This window comes from Natator depressus, chromosome 8 (genome assembly GCF_965152275.1).
Source record: "Natator depressus isolate rNatDep1 chromosome 8, rNatDep2.hap1, whole genome shotgun sequence".
Lineage (NCBI taxonomy): Eukaryota > Metazoa > Chordata > Testudines > Cheloniidae > Natator > Natator depressus.
The window spans coordinates 9,486,714-9,502,104 of record NC_134241.1 but is presented as its reverse complement, the minus strand read 5'-3'; the positions used below and the strand labels follow the sequence as shown (position 1 = coordinate 9,502,104).

The 15,391-nt window shown below is 40.2% G+C and overlaps 1 protein-coding gene across 2 annotated transcripts in view; it reads right to left on the bottom strand.

Annotated features, from left to right (window-relative positions):
* Positions 1 to 6,491: 6,491 nt before the first annotated feature.
* FAM13B (family with sequence similarity 13 member B) overlaps positions 6,492 to 15,391 on the bottom strand; it is a 76,795-nt gene continuing 67,895 nt past the window's right edge. The window contains exons 17-24 of one of the 2 annotated variants that reach the window (XM_074960387.1): positions 14,881 to 14,962; positions 14,335 to 14,564; positions 13,738 to 13,821; positions 11,716 to 11,811; positions 10,986 to 11,069; positions 10,727 to 10,899; positions 10,156 to 10,257; positions 6,492 to 8,812 (exon numbers count right to left, since the gene is read on the bottom strand). In XM_074960387.1, coding sequence (XP_074816488.1) covers positions 8,689 to 8,812; positions 10,156 to 10,257; positions 10,727 to 10,899; positions 10,986 to 11,069; positions 11,716 to 11,811; positions 13,738 to 13,821; positions 14,335 to 14,564; positions 14,881 to 14,962 — 975 coding nt within the window. In that variant the 3' untranslated portion in view covers positions 6,492 to 8,688. The remainder of the gene's footprint in view (positions 8,813 to 10,155; positions 10,258 to 10,726; positions 10,900 to 10,985; positions 11,070 to 11,715; positions 11,812 to 13,737; positions 13,822 to 14,334; positions 14,565 to 14,880; positions 14,963 to 15,391) is intronic. The other variant, XM_074960388.1, reaches the window with a different exon arrangement.

The following is a 15,391-nucleotide window of genomic DNA, read 5'->3' as shown; positions in this document are numbered from 1 at the left end:
AGTACTGGATATTATCTAATCAGAAAGCCTGGTGAATATAGATTCAGGAAAACTAAAGACCTACTAGCTAATTTAATTTGTTCCCCAACATTGCAGACTTGTTGCCTCGCGGTGTTTAGTAGCGCTTTGTCCAGTATAATAATATCTGACCCAAGCAACATCGTTACGAGGCTTAATGAAGCCCTGCCCCTAACACTTTACCACCATGCCATGGGATTCCATGCCCATTATGTAACCTTTAGAGTTTTAGATCTTTTTTCACTGTCTCTGCAAACTTTCAGGGGTGCAGTGTCACCCACTCAAGTTAAAAAAAAATATGAGTTAGACCCCACTTCCCTCCCTGCCCAAAGTCATAAGATTCAAAATAAAATAAAAACCAAAACCTAAACTTATTATTTACCTCCTGGTTTTTGAGCCTTTAGGAAGCACGAGGATCATATTTCAAGGTTTCCCCTGGCAACCCGGGGGAGCTAGAAACTGCCTTCTCTTTTTAAGTAGAGGAGATTCTCATGTATTCCTGTCTCCTCCAAAAAAGTCAAAAGTTAATTTGCACCCAGATGCTACAGCGATTGATAAGCACCTGAATTAGGAAACTAATTCTCTTTCAGCTCTGGCTGATGGATGGCCTGGTAATGACTAAATAGCGAAGTGCTATATAGCAGTATGTAATTGTTAGAATTATTAGAGAAGAATGAACTTTGCTCTCCTGTAGAGATGCATCCTGTATCCAGGAGAGAGGCTTACCAGGTGGCCTTATGAACAGATACTGTAAGTGCACATAAATCTGCCTTTTACTTCAGTTTTCTGCTGTAAAATGCAGCACTAACCCATTTAGAGGAGTTTTAGGTCTAAGCAAGAAGAGGCTGCTCATTAATCACATCTACCAAAATGCACCACTGGTTTGCTGGTTCCTACCTGAATATTTATAACCCAAGTGGTGTTCTTGCTAAAGACAGCATGGTACCAGCTATGGAGACTGCTCACACATTGAAGCACCAGTCACATTTCCCTGCCCCACCCCTCCAAGGGCAGTAAAGTTTGTGAAAACGACACTCTCTCACTAGCTAGAGCGGATTTTAAGCATTATTTCTTCATAGTTCTGCTGACCTAATCTTCCTTATTTTCATCAGTATTTGTATACACAGTGGGGCATTAGGAATGGCCTTTCTCTGAGGCCACGCATCCCCTTCCACCCCTATCTCAACCAAGCAAAGTCTTCAGCAGTGCTCCAGCCCAGTCAGCTGCCTGGCATTAGTGAGAATCCCACCATGAGTGACCAGAAGGAGTAAAATTCAGTCACGCTCATCAGGCATTTCTGTTCGCTCTCCCAATGCATCCTGTTAATGACCCAATTCCCGTTACGAAGAGTCAACTCGACAAGGAATGCTATTCCTCCTAACAGGATCACACACACACACACACACAGAGCGAACAAACATTTACTGCCTGTCTGGCCATCCCACAATTTTCTAATCTGCAAGTGAGGGAGGACCATATATACCCTTGGCAGCAAGATTTTCCTTTTCAGAAGCAAGCAAGGCTAAGAACCACCATTAGCAATTTGCGGTGCTCAGCTGGAAAGGAAGGCCAGCAGCTGTATGTCTCATATAAATCACTGCAGCATGGCAGCTCAAAGCTATCAATAGTGAGGACACCTTCCTGGTCATTGGGAAGGACACCTTCCTGGGTCATCAGGCTGAGCTGAGACTTCTCCTCCTTCTGGGGCAGAGGTAACAATCCTCCATAACAGTCCTTCCCCTTTGCCGATTGCCCGGGCTACTTCCTGGTCATTGGGAAGTGTCATTAGGGTTAACAAGCTTTGGCACAGTGCACCTGCCCAGTGCACTTGCCCCAGAAAGATCTGCAGTGGTGGGGGCGTGTAGGAGCTGAAACCAGCACTGGGATTAGTAGCTAAATACCTGAAGTACCAAACAGCTGAATGCCAGGAAGCATCATCTGAACCTTTGGTTTGGTTCTTGCCCCACTCCCCAAACAGCAAAAACACTGGAAATGGCCCAGACTCCTCTCCCCAGATTTGTCTTTATTACTGACTTAAACACTGCCAAAAACCTGAGGCCAGCTATGTCACGGAGTGCCCGGGCGATGCTCTGGAACTGCTCCCCATGAAGCCAGTCAGGACTCTGGGGCAGTCGCCTTCCGGTGAGCAGCCTGTCCGCAGGGCAAACAGCTCACACGGCTTCCACCTTCCTGGGTCTGACCTCGGAGCATTCAGCATCCTCTGCCCCTCCGTGTGCTTCCCACAGCGAGACCGCTCGGCGGGGCTCCTGGGGAAGCCAGAGGGTCCTGCACCCCAACTTCGCAGTCAGACGGGACTCTCAGCCAGCCAGTAAAACAGAGGTTTATTAGACGACAGGAACATGGTCTAAAACAGAGCTTGCAGGTGCAGAGAACAGGACCCCTCAGCTGGGTCCATTTTGGAGGGCAGTGAGCCAGACAACCACGTCTGCCCTTCACTCCATGTCCTAGCCAGCCCCAAACTGAAACTCCCTCCAGCCCCTCCTCCTCTGGGCTTTGTTCCTTTCCCAGGCCAGGAGGTCACCTGATTCCTTTGTTCTCCAACCCTTTAGCTCTCACCTTGCAGGGGGGAAGGGTCCAGGCCATCAGTTGCCAGGAAACAGGGTGTCGGCCATTCTCTGTGTCCAGACCCCTGCACACACCTGCCCTCTAGGGCTCTGCAGTGATCATACACCCTTACCCCACCACCTAGATACTTAAGAACTGCATAAGGGAAATTGAGGCACCCCCACAATATTCGGAGGAACCATTAAGAACAGTCCCACTTCGTCACAAGCTATTGTCCCAAGCTGGACTGATCAGGATGAGAGGGGTTGTTATCCTTCACTGGCAAGGGCCAGAAGAAGATCAGCTCATATCAGTAACACCATCACCAGCCCAGTTTAAGAGGAAACCTAACACTCCAAACCCTTTCTGTTACTACCATCCACTGAGGCTTGCCCCTTAATAGGCTTCTAGGGACAGGGCCTGGCTGTTCTTTGCATCTTGCCCTGGGCTTAAATAATAAACAACAGGGCTTGTACTATTTCAGCACCGAGTTACTGCTGTAGAACTGCCTTAGCTGTGTCTGGAAAAGGGCACAGGAGAAGCAGCTGTGCATTTTAGTACCAATTACAGAATTAGGAAGGCATCTGCAATAGGGTCACTTACTTCATCCTAGTGTCAGGGTCGAGCCATGCCTGAGTTTCCTCTCGCTTTGGGTATTCCAGTGAGTTGATGATTCAGCCTCAGGCTGAGCTGAGACTTCTCCTCCTTCTGGGGCAGAGGTAACAATCTTTCATAACAGTCCTTCCCCTTTGCTGATTCCCCGGGCTACTTCCTACAACAGCCATCTCCTAAGTTGTAGGCCTTCTTTCCCACAGTCCTCTGGTCTACAGATCTCTCCAAGCCTTTGGCCACAGCTGCTTTCACAGGGCTCTCCCTTGGGCCCTATGCTGAGAGACTTCCAGGCATTCCCTCCACTGTGATTCTCCAACTGGTCTGAGTAACATACAGATCTTTTTATAGCCTGGCCCCCTTCTCCCAGCAGCCCCTGCTGCTCGTCTTCAGTCACCTGACCTTTATAAGGCTAGAACTTGCAACAGGCTATTTATTGTATTGGCCCAGGTCTGCCTTATTGTGACAGTCTCCTAGCACTTCCCCACCACCACCAAAGCATGAAGTGGTAGATTTATAGCTGGGGATTTCCCTAGTCCTGGATACTTGCCACTATCCTTGGCTATTTTTGTTTTTTCCCTTCTTGACTTATTTTGCTTTAATAGAACATTGTTACTCTCCACCTCAGGTGGTCTCTCCTCACTACATCCCCCAAATAGTCTCTCACTGCAAGCTGCTTGGTTAGGGTGACCAGATGACCCGATTTTATAGGGACAGTCCTGATTTTTGGGTCTTTTTCTTATATAGGCTCCTATTACCCCTCCCCTCCCCCCATCCCCATTTTTCACATTTGCTGTCTGGTCACTCTGTGCTTGCTGCCAGTGGCCATATCTAAGAGAACCTGGCAGCATTGGGCCCTTTGAACCAGTCAAGCCGCTCCAAGTTTATGAGCCACTGAGTGAATTTTGCAAAGCCCTTCTTTAGGCATCAGACCTACATTACTGCCTCATATTCAAAATACTGCCCCAAACACCAGGTGTTCAATCATGAGGCAAACATCCTAGGTTTTTTTAAAGCTCATGATTTTTAAGCCAATCACATTTTTTAGATTTTTCCCTCCACTTTTAGGGGAAGTTGCACAGCGTGTGTGTGATCATCACAGGGTCAGTCTGCATGCAAAATATGCAGCCTCCCTGTTCATTGATCAGCTGAGAGACTGTTACCCTCTCCTACCCCCTGGGCTGGGGGAACTACCATTTACTTGCTCTCTCACTTTCCATTGGCAGGCAGAATAGGCACCTGCTTCGCTCATTCTTCCTGCACGTTTTTTCAGTCTTTTGACCCACATTTGGCCTGTTTCCTCCCTTTCCTTCCCACTCTCCCTCTCCGCCCCATTCCTCTGCATGCCCCTTCCAGCTCTCCCCACCCACTCCCCCAATACACTCAATCCCCAGCATTCCCCTTCAGTCTCCCTCCCACCTGGTCCCGATCATGTTTCCCCTCCCTATTGCCCCCCACAGCTCCATCCCTACCACCTCCACATTCCCCTGGTCCTTTCCTGGCTCTCACATGGAAATTAAGGAGTCATCATCTGTCCAGAATTGAGCCCTATTGGAAACAATAGGAGATGGTATCAGTCTTGGCTGGACAAAGTATCGTTTTCATTGACTGAAGCCAGAGGCCTGCCCTACCATGGACAGGAATAGGAAATAGCAAGTATTTTTGCAAAGGGTAGCCCCTTAGGGTACATCTATACTGCAATAGGAGACCTGTGACAGTCACAACTGGCCCAGGTTCTCATGGCTGGGGCTACAGGGCTAAAAATTGCCACGTACACATATGGGCTCATCCCAGAGCTTCAGCTCTGACACCTAGTGGGAGGGGTGGGTCTCAGCCCAGACTCCAGCCTGAGCATCTACCTGGCAATTTTTAGTTCTGGAGCCCGAGCCCTGCAAGCCCAAGTCAATTGACCCAGGCTCAGGGTCTTGGTGCTGCTGGTTTTTTATTGCAGTGTAGTTATACCCTCAGTTACACTGTTGCCTTTGATGGGTTTTACACCTGTGAATGTAGGCAGAACATGGCCATCATCACTGTTGTAACTAATAGCTGCCCTTCAGATCTACTCCATCTTTCCTGCTGTCATTTTCAGAATATCACAAGTATCCAAGAATCATTTCAAATAAATGAAAACAGTCAATGTAAAACTGTTTTGTTTAATATATTGCGCATAATCAAGATCTTTCTAAATACTATGCATTTTGTACTTCAAAGGAAATCTGCTATAGATTATGGATACTATTAAAGCTTTGGATTTTCTTAATATAAAAGTATTTCAGTTTTGACAGAACACTTTCAGAAAGGTGTCCACATTAATCTGCAAATATTTTATGAAGTTAAATTAATTCAGCATGTTACTAAAACATTTTCAAAACAAAATTAAAAACACAACTAAGTCTTCTGGAAGTCAAGACTATCTCAAATATTAATTTGGCAGCATGGTGCTAGTTTTTTTTATGTTGTTTACCAAAAATGGCAAAACAATGTTTTTATCTTTCAGACAGTTTAATTGGTTTCTCATGTATTAAAGTATTGTACTTTAAGTGTAATCAAGGAAGGTTTACTATGTGAACAGACTAGTAGATTTTAAGTTGTTTGACCGTGTATTTCAGAAGTTTCATAGTTGTTTTAATTAGTGTCAACAGGACTCCAGAAGCTTAAGGTGGGAACCAAGATAGTAGGTGACCTATTTCCTTAAACCTCAAGATACATGAACAGATTTGTATCATTACAGAAAGAGGAGCAAGTATGATTCTGGAAGACCATGATCAAATGGTACAAGTCCTCAGAGACAAAATCCAGGTTTGATTAATAACCCCATGCAACAAGTATAACAGAATGGCTTGTTCACAAGACCAGAATACAGTCAAAGATCATCTTAGGTGTGATCGTACACAAACAGATGCTATTAGAAACCATCTCTGTAGAAAAAAATCCCTATGGTGCTTACACAAATGTACGCAATGGCTGTATTTGATGGCCAGGATGAATGCAGGAGTGAGTAAAGTTGGGAGTGCACGTTTTATAAGTGAATACTAGTTCTGACCTCACTGGCAGGTGGTGAATTGTTTGACAGAACTATTTTTTTTTTTTTTTTTATCAAAAGTCTAGTCTAAGATTAAGGATCAAGCTAAGGATTGAATGAGAATACAGGGTGAACCCAAAGGAATGTTAAAGGATCCCGCATTCTTTGTAGGACCTTGTATTGAAGAAAATATCATGAAAAGAAACTACTGCAATGGAATATGACAATACAGGTTAAGGTACTTTTATTATAAAAGTTTATACAATGAATGCCAGACATAGCAATGCAATTATATCTGGTTTATTTATATATATTTATACATATATCTATATATTGATATATAGATATATTAGTTTTTACTTGTACCAAAGTAAAACTATGTTATATCACAAAATGCCTAATTCTACCATTTATTTATTGCTCAACAAGGATGGCACAAAACACACTTGTAGCATAACTGTTGCCATGCTTATCTACTATACTGAATAAACAGCCAAACACTGCATAACACACACAAAGCAGCTGTTAATTCTGAATTGGAACCAGTCTGATCATTCACTCACTTATAAAAATATTGGAATCATATAGATTTAAGCATTATAAAGGAGGAATATATTATTTAAAACATTTAAATAGTGCATATTGACATTTTGCATGTGGTATATATAAAACACAAACATTCATGTACAACACCATACAGTACACATTAGTTTTGATGTTTGGATACACCCGCGTCTGCAGACTGAAGAAAAATAACTGAAGTGCACATTGCACAATGGAGTTGAATAAAATTGATAAATGGTCTCAAGATTAGTTTAACCTCACAATTCTCTAGGGTCCACTAAAAATCAGCTTGCTGTATAAAAAGGCAAACCCACCACTGCGCAACTAGTTTAGTTCTTTCTTCCAAATTCCAAAGTTACATGCCAATAATCATGGTTAAAAAAAAAAAAAAAAGTATTTTATACCACGCAGATGACCTGCTGCACTAGAAATCCCATTCTGAACCTACTCCATATGTTTACATGACAGAACTACTAATCTAGGAGGTTACATGCTAGTCAGTTCTTAGTAACTTTGTGAAAAAAAATTCATTTTTGGTCTTTTTTTTAAGCAGTGTGAATAATATCTGTGTTGGCATTAGCCAGTCATAAAAACATGCAGTGAGAGGAGGTGCATGCAAAACATGGCCACAAACAGCTGATGCACACTGAAAAATCCATAAAGCACCAGTTAAAATTAACAGTTTTTGCCGAGTCAAAAACCATTGTTGATGGCTGTTGTATTGTGTAGCATAAGCAAGCTAAATAATCATTCAACACAGTGGATGTGATAATCAAAACATTGTTTTAGTATCAATTCTGAAGCTGAATCATGCAAGGCCCATGTACTATTTGCTTACATCACAAGGGTTAAACCACTTATTTTTGTTCCCCAGCTGCATAACACATTGTGATATACAGCAGTAATTTTTCCCCACTAAGACGGACACTGTCCATTCTCGGGTGCATTTTAACTACAGTGATTTTAGCCCTTCATAAATTTGTTTCAGATACAGCAAAATTATGTAATTGACCTAAGCCAGCTCTTATCTGCTGGAGCTGTAAATGTCTGAGCACCATCAGATTTCCCATAAACTGAAATGTTTATTTTGTTTCTCAAATTTTCTGCAGGGTGAGATGCAGTATCCAATTCAGACAAAACACTATGTGACCACTATTTGATAAACAATAACTGATAAAATGAACAACAGTAACATAAGTCCTGTAGGCAGCATGTGATATAACTGTTCAGTTTTTCCAAGTTTTAAAAGTACACTAAGCAAGGTCACTTTCTGGTTTGTCCATTGTCATCCTTATCGATGAGGAAATGTGACCTCTAAGTAGCAAAATCCATTGATCATAATACATATTACCATGTGACAGATGTAATTTAGAATACCAGAAATCAAACAAAGTGTTCCACAGCAGTTCTTTGAAAGGAATTTCTGTTCACTTTTGGTATTCCAGGAAAAGAGTTGTGTGTGGAATTTTTTGTCATGTTTTCCATAATAAAAGGCAACAGGAGTAGTTGAGTGTAGCATTAAGATATAGATATATACCTTAATTTCTTCAGTAATGCAAACAGCTGGTAATAACAAAAAGTTGATAACAAAAAATTGACTCTCCAAAGTTCTTGAATGCTTAAAGGACAAAATTCTATAGTCTTTCTGAAACAAGATGCATCTGTAATATAAAACGTTGAAGGAAACTATGTGTTTGCTAAAGTTGGACAGGGCAGTCTCTTAATTTAGAACATTTTATTTGCTCTCTAGACAGGACCTACTTACCCTTCAAACATTTTATAGTGGCACCATAATAAAGTGCACAAACTGGGTTCTTTCAACAGTGCATGACAAAATGAACACAAGCACCTGATAAGTACTATGGTAGTATGAGGAAACATGATGTTATTCAGTGTTTTTAAGGAACAATCTATATTGATTTCGAAAAATCTTGTTTGCTGATAAGGACTTCTAAAAGCCTGAGCTTGGCCTTAATTTTCTTGTACTCCCTGTACTCATCAAGCATTGGAGCCCGATCTTCTTTCTGTACGTTCCTATAAAGAGAAGAAAATATTTAAATTCCAAGAAAATCCTGTACATCTCAGAAAGTCAAACATCACACACAGAAGTAGCATGAGTTAGCTATATGATTCTGGGTGACCTTTTTGGTATGCAGCCTGTTGACAACAGATATACTGCAACTGCCACAGGGCTAAGGAGTTAAAGTTAGCAGAATAACTGACTAAAAATACCTGGGAGAGAGAAAAATCTGAAGAGATTAATTCAGCACAATCACCGGCAGTATATTTACAAAATGTCTCCAGCTTTTCTGGAAAATTTTTCCATAGGTGAATTTTTTTTTTTAATCATATTGGGAATAAATAACTTCATGGATAGCTACAAATTATAATCCAATTCTGAAGTAAGAAAAAATAATAAATAGATCTAAAACTATAATTAAATATTTAGAGTTATTTGCCATTCACTATAGACCTGATCATTCACTCACTGAAGTCAATGTCAGTTTTGCCACTGACATCAATGAGCACACAATGAAGCCCTATTAATGGAAATTTGTATCTACAGCTGCCAGTGAGTTTATAGCTGGCCAAATGGTAAATATAAATCTTAGTTAAGCAAGATAAATTGTGTTCTATTTATATGTGGGTGTCGATTAACTATTACCTTGAAAAAACAGCTACTGCATTTAATATATGCACAGTAGCAGGTTATGCCAAATTTGCAACAATAGACACCTAAGCAGGAGGACTGAAGGACTAAGGAATATATATTAAAAAAAGGTACAAAAATATTCCCCCCTTCTTGTTTATGAAGCAATTACTCTCTGTTTAGAATGGTCTACTGGAACACTAGAAAAGTAGATGTTTCTTAGTAGAAAAGTTTCACTGGATAAAAACAGAGGGATTATCCTGTTTTTATAAAATGAGATAAATTGTTCTTTTGATTTCCAGTCACACTTTACGGGGGGAGGGGGAGGGAAGACTGAAGAGTGCATCACCTTCACCATTAAAATGCACAGAAGAATCTGGATTATTTTATTACCTAGTCCTACATTAAAATGAGTGTCCCTCATGAGACTATGCATAATGAAAGAGCACATACACATGGATTGTTGATGCAAAACAGATTAGACTCCATTTGCTAGGTTTCTTGGTTTAATATGGAACAAGCGGTAAAACATTTTGATGATGAATACTGTACTGAAATGCACGAAGGTTGGTCATATTTAAGTGGACATTAAGATGACACTCTGCTACAAAAATTAGTGCCTCAGTTTCCCAAACAGAGTTAACTTTTAATATGTCTGATAAATAAAAAGCAATAGTCAATGAAAAATGAAGCACCAGCCTGATATTCATTCTTCTGTTAAACTAACCTCCCATTCTGTTGATAAAACCCCTCTTCAAATTCTCGTAAAGTTTTGCGTAACTTCTTTTTTTCAGCTCTGGCTTTCCAAAGTTGCTCTAATAATTCAGGCCTAAAAATTAAGAAAGAAAGAAAAAGACGTTGGCCAAGTAATAAGAAGGAAACCCTCATCTGCCCTCTTAAAAACAAAATGAAGAATCTAGGTGTATTGATATTACATTGATTTTGCTCAGGAGTAGTTTGGTATCCAGGATATGTTTGATGGGGGCAGGGGGAGGGGACACCAACACAGACATAGGCTAATCATTAATAAAAGAGGTACAATTCTTCAGTCATCAACCCAAAATCATTTGACACAACTTACTAAGAGAATTAAACACTTAGCTGAACAGTAGAAGGTCCGAACTGGACGTTCAGATGACTTCCTTTTCATTTGAATCACTTAACACACACATTTGTTGAGAGATACAGAAAGACAACTGCTTATATTAAGAAACTCCACATTTGGTGTTATAGTCTTAAGTACATTCAGTGTAACTCTCACAATAGTACAGTACTAATTACTTCCTATTCATACGCACATAGAAGCTGCTCGGATACTTGATAGTCGGAGGTCCCGAGTCAGCTTTTCTTGACCTTCTTCAAGATCAGACTCCGAATTTTCAGCTGGGCTTGAAATAGACTGTGTTTGGACAGCAGTTTTTAAGATATCATTAAATTCTGATGATAAGCCATCACCATCCTCCTCTTCTTCCTGCATGGTGAAAAAGTAGAAGTTTACAACACTTTCTCTTGAATATGCAAGGAGGAACTGAAATATTTGATAAGTGTTTTACTTACCTTAATTTCTTCAAAGAAATGAGCAGTTTCCCCTTCTATAATGGGCTGTAGCATCTGACTCCGCCTCTTAGTTGATGGTGACCCCTGCAATATTCCACATTTGCTTTTTGTTATATACAAATGGATGTTGCGTATTCTAAGCTCTTACATAAAGATATGTCAGTAATACAATCTGCATAAAGTTCAAACATTTGCCTTCTGAATTTCCATTCACACTTTTACTCTTGATACACATACAAAATCCAAAGTCCATTAGGAAAACACTCTCTATATCGGGCTGGATCCTCAGCCTTTGGAAAGATTACTTTGTACCATCTAAGTGGCACAAAGGAACCTTACGCCAGCCCTAAAAAGGAGGCTGATGAAGATTCCCCCAGTATGGACGACCCCTGAGCTTGCTCAAAAGCTAGCACAGCCAGCCTTTCACCAGCCGTGTCTGGCACCCTGGTGCAGACAGCACACTGAGGCCAGGTACAGTGCTGCAGGAAGAGGCAGGAGTGCAATATGGCTGTCCCCAAGGGTGGGGCATGTGTAAAGGTGGCTTAGAGCTACCTTTGCCATCCCACACACTCAACAGCCTTGATCACAAGGACTGTGCCCTATAGTTTTTAAAAGGGAAACTCCAACATGGCACACTTTTATTCATGATAAGTTTTGCAAATTAACTATTTGAAAACATTTGTCAGGTGATAGTCTGGTTAACACATGAAGAAATATTTGCTTTACTTACAAGGATGGGAGTAATGCTTGCTCTAGTCAACATTTGTTTCACAAGTCTGTATCTATCATAGAGAGGTTTAACAATATGCCTTTCTTCTCTAGTAACCTAAAGAAAGAGAAAGAAATATGTAACAGAGTAGCATACTTCACACAAACAGCCATCAGCTCAGACATCCTGCTCAGTTAGGCTTTGTAATATAGTGTGGTTTATTTTTAACCTAACAGCATAACACTTAAGAGAAAAACACACCAAAAAGAAACACAGCTTTCAGGAATGATTTAAAGAAAAACTGATGGGAAGAATTCCCAATAGACAAGGCAGCTCAAGTAGAAAAGTAGCTTCTAACTGCAAAGAGCCATGGGAAAGAGAAAAAGGGACCAAGATTGGAGCAGGCTGAGGATGAATTCTGACAATTCTCTAAAAATGGTAAGCAAAGTAAGAGAAAGATGCTATTGTGTTAGACCATTTGGTTTTACTGCAGATTCTCAGTCACTACTCTGACAGCATAAAGCAGCCAGAAAACTGGTATAAATGACTAGCTAAGGATTCCCTCCATAGGGGGAAATCCCTGAGTGATGTAGGGCCAGTATAGCTAAACTTCTACACCATCCCCTTCCTGGCCTATAGCATAAGGGATCTGACCAGAGTACCACAGCACACTGGTAATCCACAGCTGGGATACTGGCCCCTTGAGGTGGAAGATAATAGTAATTTGAAATGGGCTTGGGAACATCCAGTGGTTGGACAACTAGTGATATCAATCAGGGACACACACAGGGAGGCAGGTTAAAGGCAACTGGATTGGCAGAAAATCCATCAAGGACACATTTAGAGTAATTAACTATGAATAAGTGGAGAGAAAAATACTGCTGCTGAAATCATCTAGCAAGAAAATGCAATAAATATAGAATTTTAGATCTAAGTCTTTCCAAGGTTATAAATAGAGTATACAAGCCCTCTTGTATCATATCCTCAAGTACAGACATTCAAAACTAGTACATTTTACAGTTTTCTTGTTGCATTTCATTTTGGACATTTACTGTATCTTAAAGAACTTGCGAGTGGTTTAGAGGATATTTGTATCACTGTTTCATCAGCTCCAACTACACCTCTTCCAAAATGCCAACACCAAAACAAACAGAGAATGATGCAAGAATATTGCTTCCAACTTGTATCAGTTTGGTTTTCAGCACATCACAATTTTGATACTTTATCATGAACAATGATGGAACGGCTAACTTCATATATAACTGGAGTAACACCTACAAGCAACAGAACTGTTTCCAGTATAGTAGTTCCATTTCACAGCTGAACAGTAGGTCATGAGTTTTGTTGTCCTTAAAGTCTTCCAAGCTAGATCTAAAATCTTCATATTATATTTACGCAAAGCACTGTGTCACATGTTAAAAGCAGTATGCAGGCTGAGAGTTATATTGCAAAGACAAGTCACAGATCTGTTCTAGCTTCTATATTGGGAATTAGATAAAAAATATGCTATATACTTATAGTCAGCAAGACAACAATACATTAAATGCGCGTGCCTTTAGAATTTTCTATTTTTGTGAAAAAATTAAAAATATTTGGCCATGCAAATTTAAGTGAGAAATTCAGTGATCTGAATCACAATGAACTGATTTGAATCCTGGCAAAAAACTGGCAATGAACTGATTTGAATCCCCAAAACACTGGAATGTGTTTGCAGAAGATTTCTCTCTTCTTTGTAAGTCAATGGGCAGAATTCTGCAGCTTCAGAACTATACATACATTCCATTCCATAGCCTGCCTTCAACATTAACATTTTGCTTTAGAAAAAAAGCCCTACATAATGAGTGAATGTGATCATGTTAGTTTTAAAACTATGTATAACTCCACGAGAAGCAATGGTAACAAGGAAATTGATGAGCACAATTGATAGATTACATTATTTCTTGTTACAATAACTGTGTTAACAGTCGGAGTCCTCACTGCATACCAGTTATTGCTGCCTAAGTGTATTTTAGAGTAGTTTTGAGGAAGTTAAGAAAAGATTACCGGCCGTCCATGTTGACTTTCATAGTACAGAAGACTTTTTTGGAGAGATGTTTTCTCTTCTGCCAAATGGTCTTTTGTCATTTTCTGTTAGACAAGAATAATTCACATCTATGTCAAACAAACAAGTACCTCTTTTCAATAGCTTCTCTATATTAGGCAACTTGGCAAATGATAGGCATCTTAGCAAATCAGAAAATTTAGTTATATTCCATATATTCTGTCCTTATCTAAAGAAACAGAAATAACATACACTTGAATATTTTGGCAAAACAAACTAATGTGCTGCAATGATGCATTTTTGGAAGCCTAATATATTAGTGGCTTAAAAGAGGACATTCCTGAGAAGAATTACAACCATCTCCTTTCCACCGCAAGTACAAACAAGAATATAGTTAGAAGAGAGAAGTTCTGAATAAAAACATGGCTTTACTCAGAGACATCCTCAAAATTAAATGATATCTGAAATAAATCTAATGGTCTTGCCAGACAGATAAGCTCACCTACTGATAAAATTACATCTCAGATGACTGATGTTTTATTGCTCTTTTAGACAGTATTTTAAGCTGTTGTTTCTAAGCAATGTGAATTTAGACTTACTTTTATGTCTTCTGGCAAGCATCTTTCAACTCGTTTCTCCTTCAGTCTTTTCAAAATGAGTTCAAGCGTAGCCTCCTTCGTAGGCTTCTTCTCTTTCTGCATAACCCGGGGTTCATCTTCATTTTCTTCATCTTCATGGTCAAGAGAAGAGCCAAAGCTTTTTGGAAGAGTGTTACTTCGTGGACGTGTTTGAGGTATGAATTCTCCATCTGAGCATTTGTGCTTTTCATCTGGGATTAAGAAAATTGCCCCATCCCAAAGAAGAAAGATTTCAAAAACTATTTAGAACTAAACAGACAGATGACAAAAGAAATGATAGGATGACATAATAAATGTTATTTATACAAACTACTTTCAATTAACCCTTCCTGATGTCTCAGAGACAAGTGTAAACTACTCCTGATTTTGGAGAACAAATCAGGAGGATCCAGAAGTTAAATGATTTCTACTATCCCCAGGGTTGTTCTTGATTGTGTAAATTATTTCAGTTTTAGTGTGAGACAATTTATCTTGGTCTGAAAACAAAACTTGTGCAACATTACATACCTTTTATTTGTTTTCTCAGTTTGGTAAGCTCTGTCATCCACTTTAAAACCTTTGGATTGGCTGCAATATCACTATAGGAGGGCTGGAAAAAAAATACACAAGCTACATTTGCACAGGGGCAAAGAGAACCACAACAAGTTTGTTCTCTAAAGCTTGTTGAGTGAAATCTTTACAAACATTTTACATTTTTACACTAGCTAGAGCATTCTAATTAAGCTGTTCTTGTTCCTCTCCTTCTCCACACCCACATTATCTCATCTGACAGCTCCAACTAACCTGCATGCAGGTCAGTGCCGGTCCTCCTTCAGTCTCAGCACTGGCAGCATGCTGCCTACTACAGATGTTTTCCAGTCTGAGACAGGAAAAGAGTGGCACGGCTACAGGTAACATCAGGGGAATAGAGTGGAGAAGATGGGTGAGTTCCAGTAGGAGAAAGCCCCTGCAGGGACTCACTGAAGGATACGGTCCCAAATTAACTTCTTTCCATCTGCCAGAAGCCCACCCTCCCATC